The following is a 14,358-nucleotide window of genomic DNA, read 5'->3' as shown; positions in this document are numbered from 1 at the left end:
TGTCCCTCATGGGTGCTGATGCTTCAGCAGAATTTGCTTTCCTGTCCTGTGACTTCCCCATGTGATTTAATTTTCATCTTAATGGATGCAAAAGTCACCTCTGAAGTCTTTGTACCATATAATATTCCTCGGTAGGTAGAGCCTGCCTACTTGAAGGTCCTGTTGTAGTTTCATCTGTGTAAATCCTTCTCTGCTTTGCTTCCTAAAGTCACGTTTACCGCGGCTGGCCACGTGTGCATGATTTGCTTCACCTCAGAAATGTGAGACATAGGTGAGCAATTCTCAAGTCTGAAGTACCTCAGGACTCTCAAGGATTAGGTGCTTTGCATCAGAGGAATGGACCTGCTGCTGGTCAGTGGTGGATGGAAGGTAGGACTTGTGTGGGGTGAAAATGTCTTGGAAGCTCAGTGACGAGTGGTGTTTCTCCAAGGTTGATATTGGGACCATCACTGTTTAACATCTTTGTTGGCAACGTGGACAGTGGGATCGAGGGTTCACCAACACCGAGCTGTGTGGTGCGGTGACGTGCTGGGGGGCAGGGATGGCATCCAGAGGGGCCTGGGCAGGCTGGAGAAGGGGGCCTGTGCAAATCTCATGGAGTTCAACAAGGCCAAGGGCAAGGTCCTGCCCGTGGGTCGGGGCAATCCCCAGCACAAACCCAGGCTGGACGAGGAGTGGCTGGAGAGCAGCCCCAAGGAGAGGGACTGGGGGGGTTGGTGGGGGGAAGACTGCCCGTGAGCCAGCCCCGTGCGCTCGCAGCCCAGAACCCCCCCGTGCCCTGGGCTGCAGCCAGAGCAGGGGGGGCAGCAGGGCCAGGGAGGGGATTCTCCCCCTCTGCTCCGCTCTGGGGAGACCCCCCTGCAGTGCTGGGGCCAGCTCGGGGGCCCCCAACAGCAGAAGGACCCGGAGCTGCTCGAGCGGGGCCAGAGGAGGCCACGGAGATGCTGGGGGGGCTGGAGCAGCTCCCCTGGGGGGCCGGGCTGAGAGAGTTGGGGGGGTTCAGCCTGGAGAAGAGAAGGCTCCGGGGGGCCCTTCGAGCGGCCTCCCAGGGCTTAAAGGGGGGGCAAGAGAGGTGGGGAGGGACTCTTTATACAAGGACATGTAGTGATAGCTCAAGGGGTAATGGCTTTAAACTGAGAGAGGGTGGATTTAGATTAGATATAAGGAAGAGATTCTTCCCTGTGCGGGGGGTGAGGCGCTGGCCCAGGGTGCCCAGAGCAGCTGTGGGTGCCCCCTCCCTGGAAGGGTTCAAGGCCAGGTTGGACGGGGCTGGGAGCCCCCTGGGCTGGGGGAAGGGGGCCCTGCCCGGGGCAGGGGGGTGGGATTAGATGATCTTCAAGATCCCTTTTGACCCAAATCATTCTATGAAAGATGAAGGCAGGAAAAGAGATGCTTCAGTTCTGCCTTTCTTTGAGAGCTTAAATGTAACTGTCCTAATTTTTGTTTAGCTTGTGACTGTCATCCAGGATATGGTTAAAAAGAGAGACTAAAATGAGCAACTTGTTCTCTCTTTTTTTTTTTTTTTCCTTCACAGTTGATAAACATAACAGGACTGTGTATCTGGCCTCTTTCACTTGTTCTGTTCTTGTTTCCTGAAGAGCAGAGGGGGTCTCTTTCTGGGTGCTTTTATGACACTGATTGCTTAGGTAGAAGCAGGTTAGCAGGGTTGGTGTGGTGCCCACAGCACTCTTGTTCCTGTGCTCTTGCCTGTATTGCTACAGTGTTGTCATGCTCTGCAGTGTTTTTTATGATTTGATTAAGAAGTGTCAAGGTGGTTATGTTTGGATTCTCTGTCTTGTCTGAGTTGTTCGTGCAAAATCTCACTTAGCTTTTCATGGTGCTCTAGTAGCTGTGGACTCTGTTCCCTTCTCACCTCCATTATTTAGAGCTCAGTACAGCAAAGCTCTTAAGACCATAGTTTATTCTGAACCTGCAGATGATTTCACTGAGAGCAGAGTTTGAGTCTCTGTTCCAATTTTTATTGTGATTATTTCAATGATAATCCGAGAGCCAAGATGAGACAGGTAGAACCGCAGACATGAGCTTGAGGTTTTTTAATTGCTCACATCTCTGCAGCAAAGAAGCCAGTGGAAAGATCCTGTGAAGTGATGCAAATACAAAGCAGATGCTTCAGCTGGTCTGAAATGGTTCCAGATGTGTATCTTTATGAGAAATATGCTTCTTGGATCTCACTGGCATCTGGGGGGTGGTGGTGCTGGTGGTTCCATAGAGGGACAGTGTCTCTGCTGTGACAGGCCCAAAGTGGCACTGCCAACAAGCAGCTCCTTGTCAGTCATCCAGCTGGTTCTGTAATGCTAATGAAGTACATGGCTTTACCCGAGGCCTGTTTATTTTGATGACTAAGCCCTTATAAGTATGAGGCAGAGAAATGCTGTGAAATTTCCTGCTTTGGAAGGGAATATTGTTGCTTGGTTGATTTGAAAGCCAATTTACGGCATCAGGTCAAAGGCAGTTGCTTCTGCTGCTTACCAATTAGAAGACTTCTTTATTGATGGGTGGCTGAAGTGAGGAAGTGAAAAATCTTGATTTGCTTTTCCTCCTAGAAGAGCTGGCTTGCTGTCGAAGTGGTCATTTCTCATATCCCCTGATTAGATCCTTGTTTATCTCAGGAGTGTGATGATACCAGTAATAATTGTGGCTGTTTCAGTGCTGTGGAGATACCATCTATCAAAACTGGCCTCTGCTACTTCAGTGACTCATTGTCCTTCTGGGATGTTCTGAGGATATGCCATGGAGCGCAAGCTCTGTCGTCCTGACCTTACAGATGAGGAATTGCTCCTCGAACAGATGAAGTAATTTGCCGAAGGTTACCCAGGCAATCTGGGGCAGGGCAGGGATTTAAACTTGTCTCTTAATACCTTTTGGATCATTATTCCTTCTCCTGTCAGAGCCTGCTATGACTGAAATCTAAGAATTAATGCAGGAAAAATGACTCTTTCTTGTACTTTCTGTCCCTCTTTGAGGTGGTGCTATCATGTAATCATATAAAATTCTATGTTTGGGTTACTTGATGAAGGAGTATCAGCATAGTAAAGGTCATCAGTCTCTGCTTTCCCCTTTTGAGTGTTTTCTCCCCCCAGTAAATGCAGGCAGGTCCAGTGTGTTGGTGATCAGAGGACCAGCCACATGTTTATCGCAGTCCTGGTCTCTGTGTGCTGCTGCTGAGAATAAGACTTTGCCTTCGATCCTCCTGACATAGTCTCAGCCTGGTGACCCCAGGCAGGTCACATCCCTGCAGTTTCTCCTGTGGCCATGTAGCCTTCCTGTGTTACCGCTGGGGCACAAAGGAAGAGAACACACTTTCAAGCCAACAGTCAATACAGCAGTCCCATGGATGTTGTGGCCTTGCTTTGTTTGATAGCCTAACACATTTCCAGGTGCAAGTTTGAGTGCTCCCTGTTATCTTCCAAGCAGCTGCTCCCTGCTGTTTGTCTACTGTAGCAGGATTAAAAAAAGACCTGTTCCTCAGTCTTAGTGATTTCCTATGAGCCTTCAGCAAAACAGTTTAGTAGCAGACTGGAGAAGGCAGCATCATCCAGGGTAAGAGTTTGGACACTGGTAACAACCTGCCCTGTCTGTCAAGTATTGGCTGACTGAAGTTCTTCCCTTTCCATGTCTCCCCCTTACAGACACCTCCCCTTAGGTTATACTGACATATCTGTGCAGTAAAAAGATTTCTGAGTACGTACAGCGCTCAGGGATTACTACAGAAATGGTCTTTGCTTGTGTGGGCTCTGAAAGATGCGGCACCTGCCACAGGGATCAGTGATGTGCAGTGATCGACGTGGTTCATAGTGAGCAAAGTGTTTTGTGCAGACAGAGCATCACGTGTCGGCTGTGTGGTGTAATCCTTTTACACTGGGGGAGTGCTGTGAAGGTTTTGGGGAGCATCAGGCTCACTTTTTGGCATCACTGTCTAGGAATATTAAGGGGTTCACTGGTTCGGAATGCTGGCGAACACAACCTACAGGGTTTTTAAATACAGGTGAGACAGCACCGAGGAACATGTATGAGCTTTCAAATGTGTGAAAGACAGGAGCAAACCATTCTCCAGGAATGTTATGGATAGAGCAAGGAGTAATTTTGCTTAAGATGATGCGAGGGAGTTTGGCTTTTTATCAGGAGAGACTTCCCCAAGACTGGGTAGGGGAAAACATATGAAACAGTGGGACTGACTGAGAAGGAAACTGTGGAGTACTCACCGCTGGTGACTTTATTTTTGATGAACAGGATGGATAGCAGTTTGTCAGCAATGGTACATACAGCAGAGTCTGCCTTAAGGCTGAGTGAAGGATAAAGGGCTTCTAAGGCTCCTTCCAGCGCTGTCTTCTGTGATTTCTGGCTTTGGTGAGGCAGGTGCATTTTGGAGCAGAAGAGGCTTGTGGTGAAGGGTTATTTCACGTGACCCAAAAGATGCTGTTGAACTTCCCGTGGGGAAGAATAAGATGAATGAAGAATTGTCATTGTAGAAAACATCCAGGTTTCTTTTATTTTCTGTGTGCAGGTTTGAACTCCCTCCTCCTCTGCCCTTTCTCACCGCTGTTCCTGCTGTGGGATGCTGTGACAGCTGAGATGGGCTCAGCAGAACCACCAGTGCACACTGATGTTCATTTCTAATGCAAATCATTGTTCCTGCTCTAGTGGAAGGTAGAGAAAGATGGGGAATGTCATACTGCATATGTTACCAGCCAGCATGGGCTTTGCAGTGCCTGTGTTTGATGATAAGGGCTGAGGGGATTTTGAATGACAGAGGATGGAACGGGCAGTGTGGTCTCCAGGCAAATTTTAAGGGATTTTGAGGGGTCCAGCTTGTGGCCCTGCTTCTCCTTGTCCACATGGTGCTTAAAGAGTCCCTGAGACACAACATCTAGGCTTAAAGGGATTACAGGGACAGTTCTCATCCTCAGCAGGTTCCTATGGAAAAAACAGAATTAAAAATCCTGAGTCTGAGATTACTTTTGCTGCATTATCAGCCTGTAGCACCAAAACACTGCAAGTCAGACTGCAGCAACAGAGCTTTGTGCTCCCACTTCACTTTGCACAGGCTCTGGGTATGTCTGACTCAGCGCTGCGCTGATTTAACTCACTAAAACGGCAGAAAGCAAACACAGAGGGGAGGAAGAAAGCACCACAAATACTCTTTTTATTTCTTTCATGTTTCCAGACTAGCAATTTTAAACACTGAGTTATGCAGGGGAGAGCTGAGATTGGGTGGCTGGAGGCAAAAACAGGATTACTATGGAAGGAGGAGCAAGGATAGGTAGTGGGCACGGAGAGAACTTTCCTAATAGCCACAGTACAAGATACACCTCTAACTGCATGAGTCAAGCAGGGGGTCTCACAAGCGCCTTGCACTAGCATCTCAGGCTTCCAGAAAAAGGAAAGTTGCCAGATTTTAATGAAGAATGCTGGCAGCAGTCTGGGGAACAGGATTTGCCTTCCTCCCTTTAGAGAGCCATTAGGAGAGGGTGGGCAGTGTGATTCATCTTGGAGCTGGTCATACACTGCCTTGCCGTAAATCCTTTGGAAACAGCAGAGCTGCCAGTTGGGCAGGAGGGAGGAGCGCATCTTTGCTGCACTCAGCTTAGGACAGTGCCATCATCATCTCATCTTCACTGTGGCTGAAGTTTTATAGAAAAAAAATAAAGAAGAATACTTGAATAAAAGCCCTAAAGAAACCCTTTGAATGTGTGGGGACAGGGGCTGGGGGTAGGTTGAGCTTTTTGTCTATGGAAATGTGCAAGTAGCTATTCTGTGCTCACTTTCCCCTTCCTCTTACTCAAATAAGATAACATTGCCCCGTCTCAGCTGTATATTTTTAGTACTCACATGCTTGCACCCTGCCAGGCAAAGGGCTTCTGTGATTAACTAACAAGATAAAGCTGCCAGCCTCAGTGTTCACCAAACGACCTCAGTTCTTAATCTTCACTGAAAAGAACAGGTTACTGTATGAAACATCGTGGAGAAAATGCATCTGAGAAACTGCACAGTGTTCTCAATAAGTCCTGGTTTCAGATGGATGAAAAATGCTGTAAGAATTTTTCCTTGCTGTTTTAGCATGATTTCTTGGGAGAAAGTTGAGATTGTGTGTTGGTATCATTTTCTTTGTTCTTACTCAATAACTTGTGAATCCGTTGTTCCATTTGCAGCAGACTAGATATAGATCTTGGAGTTGCTTGATCTTACAAATTATTCTTACTGGAATAACAATTAATGATCAGTATTAAGGTCCTATACATTCCATGACTAATTAGCATTGGAAGTCAGAGAACTGATGCAAGAGGCCAGTGTGGAGTAGGAAATCCTTAAGAGCCAGGCTTTGCTTATTTCCATGCTAGACAGAGCCAAGGGGATTCGAGCATGTTCAGCAATGACTGGAAGTCAAAGGCAAAAAAAATGTCAAGGGAGGTTTTCAAATGCATTTTAGTTTTGTGTTACTTTTTTTTTTTTTTTCAGGTGCACCAGATTTTCTCTTGCCCCTACCTCCAAATGAGGCCGTATTCTTCTACTTAGATTTTGCCAAAACTGAAAGAAGAGTAATTTTTCATGTAATTCCACTTTGCATCCGTGACTAGGACATGCGGCATGTTATTTCTCATGAGATTTCTGATCATTTGCTGCTGCTGCTGAGGCTGAACAGATTAAACTAAGTCCCCAGCTTGGTTGCCAATTAAATAACAAAGTCTTGTCCAAACTTCCCAAACCTGGTTTAGCCAGCAGGTATGTTAGCTGGATCACTTTGATTTTTTTTTTTTTTTTTTTTTTTTTTTTTTTTTTTTTAACTGATTTCAGCCACCTTTCCCTTCCAATGGGCCGGTCTGGGCTGTGATTAGTTGTGCTGGAGCTGCTGACCAGCTTTGAGCCCTTCAGAGGAAGCAGACAGCTGTGGAGCACTGTCCCAAGAGAAAGATTGGGTTTTCTGAACAGCTATAGCTCATCCTCAGGTAGACAAAGTCCTGTAAAGTGAGTGGCACTGCTGCAGTACCAGCCCAGCTTGCACCATATCCAGGCAACGAGAACTTATGCCAACCTACAGCCTCAGCTGTGTGTCCACTACACTTCACTCCTCTGCTTCTCCTTCCTAAGATCCTTCCCTAAGAGGGACTTGTGACTGTGGTGATAATTATATCTCTCTATATATATGTCTTCATATTCTGCTTCTTGAAGTGTCTGAAAGCTTCCTCTTTGATGTGATTCTGCTCACCAGAATAAATTATACTTTCCCAAAACAAGTACTGTGCTTGTTATAATTATTGCAGAAGTGCTGAGCGTTTTCAAGTACTTTTCATCATCCCCAAATGTGGAAATAGATGAGTTGGCACTTTCTTTTTACTGCCAGCTGTTAAAGAGGCCAGTTCTGGATTAGTAGAGCACAGGTGAATCTATTGCAAAGGAAATGTCTGTGGTGGTTGTACAACACTGGTATTGTTTAAGGACCATGACCATGTAATGCTGGAGATCTGTGGTTTCTCTCCTACCTTATATATAGACTGTTTTGGGTTTTTTTCCCCTTTAACTTGGTTTCTAATTGCAGTCAGTTCTCAAGAGCAGGTGCTGGCACTGGGTCCCAGTGTATGGTAGAAGAAATTGTCCTTCATGCTGTCAGTCATAGAATCATAGAATAGTTTGTGTTTGAAGGGACCTTCAGAGTTCATCTAGTCCAACCCCTGTGCAATGAGCAGGGACATCTTCAACTAGCTCAGGTTGCTCAGAGCCCCGTTCAGCCTGGTCTTGAATGTTTCCAGGGATGGGGCATCTACAACCTCTCTGAGCAACCAGTTCCAGTGTTTCACCACCCTCATCATAAAAAATACTTCTTCTTTATCTGAATCTACCCTCTGAATCTACCCTCTTTTAGTATAAATCATTACCCCTTGTCCTGTTGCAACAGGCCCTACTTAAAAGTCTGTCATCTCACTTGAGGCAGCTATAAGGAAACTTCAGGGCTTGTTGGGGGTTTTCATCACTCTTCAGGGAGAAGCATCAATGAAAACCCTCGGGGCTTCAGTTATCATTTATCAAAGGGGCAACATTCAGATTATAAATTGTTTGATGGACCAAGGTAAACCCCTGGTGGGATGGGGCTTCTTTAATAGGTGCTGTACAAATAAAGGGCAGACTGATGCTGTGTTAATAATACTTTAAGTACTTGTCATCTTCATTATGGAGATTCTTATAGCAGATACTTGCTTACTAATAATTTTCATACCAGTAGAAACTAACATGAGTAATGATCATAAAATCATTTATGCTGGAAAAGACCTTTAAGTCCAACCTTTAACCTAACACCGCCAAGCCCACTACTAAACCTACCAAGGGTTTGAACCAGACTTTTTTCCTTCATTTTTTAAAAAAGGCTTGTTTTTCAGAATTGTACTCAGATTTGCCTATGACTCTCTATAGATGAATTTCTGTCTCCAGAATGTAGCTTCTCTTTTCAACTTCTAACAAAAGCATTGAGAGCTACTTGCAAAAAATTAGTATTTCAAGTGAAAACCCCAATGAGATTTCGCAAGAGAATACAGGTCCCCAGACAGTTTAATTCAATTTTTTTGTCCTTAGAAAGAAAACATACAACCTATTAATTTAGAGAATGGGACACAGGCTTTGCTGAGCTGCACAAACATATTATGAAGACAATGAAGCCAGAAAATTCTTTGCGTGCAATTTAAAAAATAAAATTTCACTAAGCCTTTAATAAACTAATTAATCACTAAGGAAGGCTAATACTCTGAAACACAGAAACTTCTCCAGCCAAATTTGTTCTTTGCAGTGAGCTACTTTACTTGAAGACATTTGTGGTTTGCTGGAGAAACTTCTTCTGGTTAATGCTACTTTTTAAAAATAACCCTGGCCCTTAGTAGCTGGAAGTGCTCAAGTGTCAGATTTAATCATGATATATCAGTTTGGCTAATGAAGGACAGTACCTCCCTAAAAGCAAGCTTTGCTTGCAGAAGGCTTGCAACTTACTAAAAAATGGATTTATTGAAAATGAGGAATGCTGCCAAATGAGTTTGATACTGTTCACTGTGTTGGGATCCTCCAGGACACAGAAAATCCTCCTTTACTTGCCAGCTTCAACTTCTCTCCTGAGACTAATGAATATTTTTACTACAAGACGGGTAATGTTGCATTAGTAATGTTGGTCCCTTTCCCTTTTCTTGTTTCACTGCTGCCAGATGATGGTAAGATGGAGGCCAATTCTGACACATGCCTCCAAGGATTATAGATGGTGGAAGCTACCTGCTGTTGGTTCACACCAGTTCATTTTGTTGTTAATAGATACTGTTTTGGCCTTTAACCCTTTCATATTGAATTTCTGATGAAATCTTGTTCTATACATTGCTGGCTGTTCATTCACTTGTTTCAAACACTAATTGCAATAATTCTTTTCAATCTCATTTTCTCAGAATATGAGGCAGTAATGTTGCAGTCATTATGTGTGCATGTGTGGTGCTCATCTCATCCCCTCCAGAAGTTTTAATCTCTTGGACCTTTGTATCTCTCGGAATCTCTGTTGAATTTGGATTCAAATTCAAAGAGATTGCTTTTTTTGCCGGTTCTATGCATACAGCAGGCAGGGTAAGGAGAGAATTCCACAGCACCTGGCTCTGGGAAAGTCTATAGTGTGAGCTCAACCCATACTGGACATCAGATGAAGAAGGAGCAGATGGTCTTTACCTGCTTCCTAATGACAAGAAATGCCTCAGTCTTAGTTTGCATCATCTTGGATACCAAAGTAAGTAATTGCAGGAGACAAAACTGCAGGAAATGAGGATTTCTGTTGGAATCACTTTTGGTTTTCCCAAAGTGTTTGTTTTATCATATCACAGTTACTTCTCTTAGTTTTATGTGCCTCAGCTTTTTTTGCGATTGTATGCATGTGTAGTGAGGAAACAGTGATGTTGTGGAAAAGCAGGTGGATCATATTTCTCTCCAGGAAGAAAATCAAGGATCCTGTTGTTCCTGATGTATCTTGATTTTATGAGAGCAAAAAGACTGACGCCATTCCTGTGGTTGTTGGACTAGGTCTTGTGTGCAGGAGTGTCTGTGTAAGCCTGAGGAGAAGGGCTGAGTTTCCTGGAGCTGGAGAGGGGGGCTAGCTAATGGGGCTGGTTTTCTCCTTGGTCACATCAGGGCTTGACCTGAGCCCCACTGTAACAGTCCAGAGCAGTGTGAGTTGGTGCTTTAAAGTCACTTTACAGATGCACGGCTTCTTTTCACCACAGAGCTGACCTGGGTTTGATTAGGGGTGTTGTCTCTGACTTGAACCCTGCCTGTATATGCACACATCCACGTGTGTGGTCAGCAGAGTCATAACTTGAGGAGAGAGTTGCTTTCGTTGTCAGATGGTTGGCAATGAAGATGACAGCTATGACATGATCCTTAATGGCAGTGACTCATCAGGTTGCCATGGACATCTCATCACTTTGCTTGTGACCGCTTCTCTCAAGCAGAGTTGAAGGTAGGAGCAGATAATGGGTGATTTTGAGTGAAACTGCAGCTGGAGGAGCAATGTCTGGGTTTCTTTTGTAGGGACATTTGCTTTAATACTTACTCGTGATTAACCTAACTGCATCTGCTTTGGGTATGCTGTCCCTCCTTCCAAATGATGGCATCTTGTTTTCAAGTCTTTGTCACGTATCCTGACAGCCCTGAAAATTACCTGCTCTGAAGAAGGGACAGTTGTTGGCTTTTAGATTCATTACCTGACCTGGGATTTCACTGATGAATGTAATTAATGGGGATGATAGGGCTGCTAAAAATTCATCAGGACATTTGGGCACAGTGGTACTCCTCTGGATTCAGAACAGAGTCCTGGAAGGGGCCTGTTTGAAGCCAGTTCTGTAGCATGGCTCATGTTGCTTTGTGCGGGGTTAAGTTAAACTGGAAGCTGGGTTTGTTTGCTCTCTGAGGAGCAAGTTGAATACTGTCTTGCAAGAAGCTGTTAGGGTTGTCTGTTTTGCACCTTAAATTGGCATTCTTTGTCTCTGGTGTTCTGCTGAGGAATTATTTAGCAGAGCTTGGAAAAGACAAGTGAACCATATCACAAAGATGCTGTGCTGCTTTTGAAAGGTTCAAGTCAATAATTTAAATTCTGATTCATGATACAGAGCTGCATTCCAAAGTTGTGCTCAGCAGAGCAGAGGTAGGTAGTGTGAGTCCCCCCTCACAATTCACATGCAGTACTTGGGGTCTGCTTTGCGTCCCACGGATTTCAGAGAAGTCTTTACGTGGCTTTAAGTTATTCCTGTATGTTGTGGTGCCTGTGGGTCCCCTTTCACTCTTCCTTGGTGAGAGGTGGCACGAAATCCTCTCTGTGTTCTTCATGCAGGATGTGACAACTCCAACTTTAGTTCTGTTTCACGTTTCTGTTGTAGCAATAAGGAAGGACTGAATGCAGGTTGGCAGTTAATATTTAAAGCTCTTGTTGGAAATCCACCAGGAACCCACTGAGCCACAGAACAATGAAATTGGGATAATATTCCACTGTTCTTACCTCTAGTCTTAGGCTTTCTTCTAGGCATCACTGTTGGCCCTTGTTGGATATGGGTTTCCTGCTTAGATGGATTTACAGTCTGACATGGCAAGATTGGGCTTGTATTAACTTTTACTTGCCCAAAGCAACGTTGATCCCTGTTGTGAATAGAGTTTTAAATGTTTTGGAGTGTTAATTGCCACTCTGTTCAGTCCATGTTATTTTTTGCTAGATTCATTTAGTGATACCATACAACAGGCTAAACAGAAGTGGTAATGGGTAGAAGTAGTTTTGTGCTGTGAGGATAAGTTTTACAGGCCATATGATCTTTTTCACCTTTTGTTTGAGCTCTGATGATCTTTGGAGACGCTTTGGACATGTCCTCACAAGTTTTTTCTTTTGAAGAGGGTTTATCCCTAGAAACAGAAGTATTTTGTGCGAACACATGTTTGGGTTTCCACTAGGTTGGCATTTCTAGCAGATGCTGGTCTTAGAGCAGAGACCCTGACCTCATGGTACTTGGCTGTTCTTTGATTTTCTTTCTTTATTTTTTCACATTGAATGATCTTCTGCTTATCCTGGTGCAGACAGGGAAAACTCTCAATGGGCAGGGAAACCATCCTGCACAGCCCATTTCACAAGACCAGTGCCTTTTGCAAGGCATTTCATCATTCTGTCCATAGCATAGTTAAATTTTTCTGCATAACTTAGACATTACCATAATTCCTGATAAAGCCTAAACACTGTCTACAGTGGTTTGTCCATAAGGAGGCCCTGTGACTGCAGAGGGATCTTGCCTCATGAGGACTGTGTGTCTTCAAGGTATTTTAACTGTTTAACTGTGCTTTCCTCCCCTCATCTGTAAGCAGATAAGATGCGTATGTGGATCAAGTATTTTTTAAATTTTTTTTTTACTCTTCAGCTGTATTTTACACTTTCAAGATTGTGTGTGGCCAGCTGGATGCAAGCAGCTTTCAAACCTGTTTGTGAACTAGAGAATGATTCAGCCTTGGATTGCTGAGGGCTGGGCTTTGTGAACTTTGCATTGTGGAGCAGTTCAGATGTGAGTGTCAGGTCACTAACTGAGGATTCAGGCAGGAGATGCACTCAAAATAGGTCTCCTCCCAACTGGGAAGCAAAAGGTGGTACTTCTGTCTTGGGTGGATAGTACACAGTATTCACATCATGTGGTGTAAACATCACTTAGTGCCTCAGAGATGGCTTTTTTGTGACCTGGGTAACTCAGAGAAAATGGCACTCTCAAACCTCCCTTGGCTTTTTGTGGTGCTGCCTCTGCTGCTCCATCCTTTTGGAGGGGCAATCTGACCTTGTCACTCAGATCCAGCTCTCTGCTTGGGCCTGACACTGTTTGAATCGTGGTCAGGTCAGTGATCCAGTTAATGTAACAGGCCCACAAGTGTGGTGCAGCTGAAGGGAGGAAGCAGTTGGAAGAGAGAGTATGGCATGAATAAATGTACAGGAAGGGAAGGGATGGAAACACTTGAAACTGGCTTTGCTGCCAAAACCAGCACCCTGTCAAACTGTCCCTAGGGCATGAGTCAAGATCTCTCCATCCTGGCTGGGCTGGATGTGGAAAATGGATCCACAAGCTGCTGCAGCTCATCTTGACTGTGTCCCAGTGTGGTCACTGCGGCGGCATGCCAAGAGCTCAGCTGAGCTCAGTGAGCCAGCGATGACTGTGGTAGCACCAGTCGCATCAGCTCACAGATGTTCACAGAAGGTGGTTTGGTTTATATAACATTTATCTTGTTTGCAGGCAGAGAGCTTGCTGCCCTGTCAGCTGCAGCAGGGAACAGCTTCATGCTGGGAGTTTCACTCTGGACTTCAAACATGGATTTTGAATGTTCAGAATGCTCCTCTTCTGCCTTGAATCCAAACTAGTTTCTTGAGTCTTTGGGTCTGACCGTTACCTGTGGTTCACAAAACTTGTCACATCTGAACGAGGTGGAATTAAAGTGCTCTGGAGAATCTAATCTGAAGAAGAGTGCAATGCTGGTGTATTATGGTGTGGGCGACAACACCAAATACAAAGCACTGGAGAAATGAGCCTGCTGTCTTTCAGTGTTTCTTAGAAAGTGCAGCACACAGATGTGAAATACAGGAGTGGGTTCAGTGCATGTGCACAGATTTGTCTGCATTTAAACATGTAGTTCTATGTTTGTTGTCTTGTTCTCCACGGCCCTGGTGAGGCTGGGGCTCATGTGGTCTGAAATGCTTTACACGTCACTTCAGCAACGCAGGACCCGTTGCCTTCTTGCTGTGGGAATGTGCAACAATTTCATGCACAGTGTATGAGATGTGGCAGTTCTAAAAGAGTAATGCAGCTTGCCTGATGCTAAACATTTTGCAGTGTCTGTGGGTTGTATGGAGGTATTGGATAAGGTGAAAACAATGTGTACTTGAAGTAGTTTAACGTTTTGTTGCTGCCTGCCTTCCTTCTAAGAAGTCCAGCTGCAAATGCTCAATGCACTGGTCCTTGCCAGCCAAGTATTTTTTGAATGAAGCAGTGAGCGTCTGCTTACTCCTGAATCCCCAAATAAAACTAGCAGGGACCAGTAAAAAACACAACTGAAAATTCATGTAGGCTTTACTGGACTTTCCAGTAGGCCCTACACTCTTAAATTATTGCTTACAGAAGTTTTGCACTTACTAGAAATACCTTGGTCATGTGGGCTAAAAGAACATAAAATTACAAGGGCACAGAGTATAACTGCAGTCTTTCAGCGTCTCTCTGCTCCTGGGAGATGGTTGTGCTGATCCAAGCCAGCTTCTACAAGGTGTCTGTACTGATGACAGGCTGTTCAGCAGGGCAGAGTCCCAGCTTAATCAAATAATCT

General features: G+C 44.8%; 1 protein-coding gene across 4 annotated transcripts in view; it reads left to right on the top strand.

Annotated features, from left to right (window-relative positions):
* Nucleotides 1-14,358, top strand: part of SLC35F4 (solute carrier family 35 member F4) — a 127,408-nt gene that overhangs the window by 38,926 nt on the left and 74,124 nt on the right. The window contains exon 1 of one of the 4 annotated variants that reach the window (XM_033009823.2): nucleotides 267-369. The exons of the other annotated variants lie outside the window; for them this stretch is intronic. Within the exon in view, the coding sequence (XP_032865714.1) occupies nucleotides 363-369 (7 nt within the window). The 5' untranslated portion in view covers nucleotides 267-362. Of the gene's footprint in view, nucleotides 1-266; nucleotides 370-14,358 lie in introns of those variants that run through there. 4 annotated transcript variants of the gene reach the window in all.

This window comes from Tyto alba, unplaced genomic scaffold, assembly GCF_018691265.1.
Source record: "Tyto alba isolate M040663 unplaced genomic scaffold, T.alba_DEE_v4.0 Super-Scaffold_29, whole genome shotgun sequence".
NCBI lineage: Eukaryota > Metazoa > Chordata > Aves > Strigiformes > Tytonidae > Tyto > Tyto alba.
Note: the sequence above shows the minus strand (reverse complement) of the source record. Positions and strands in the feature narration are given on the sequence as shown.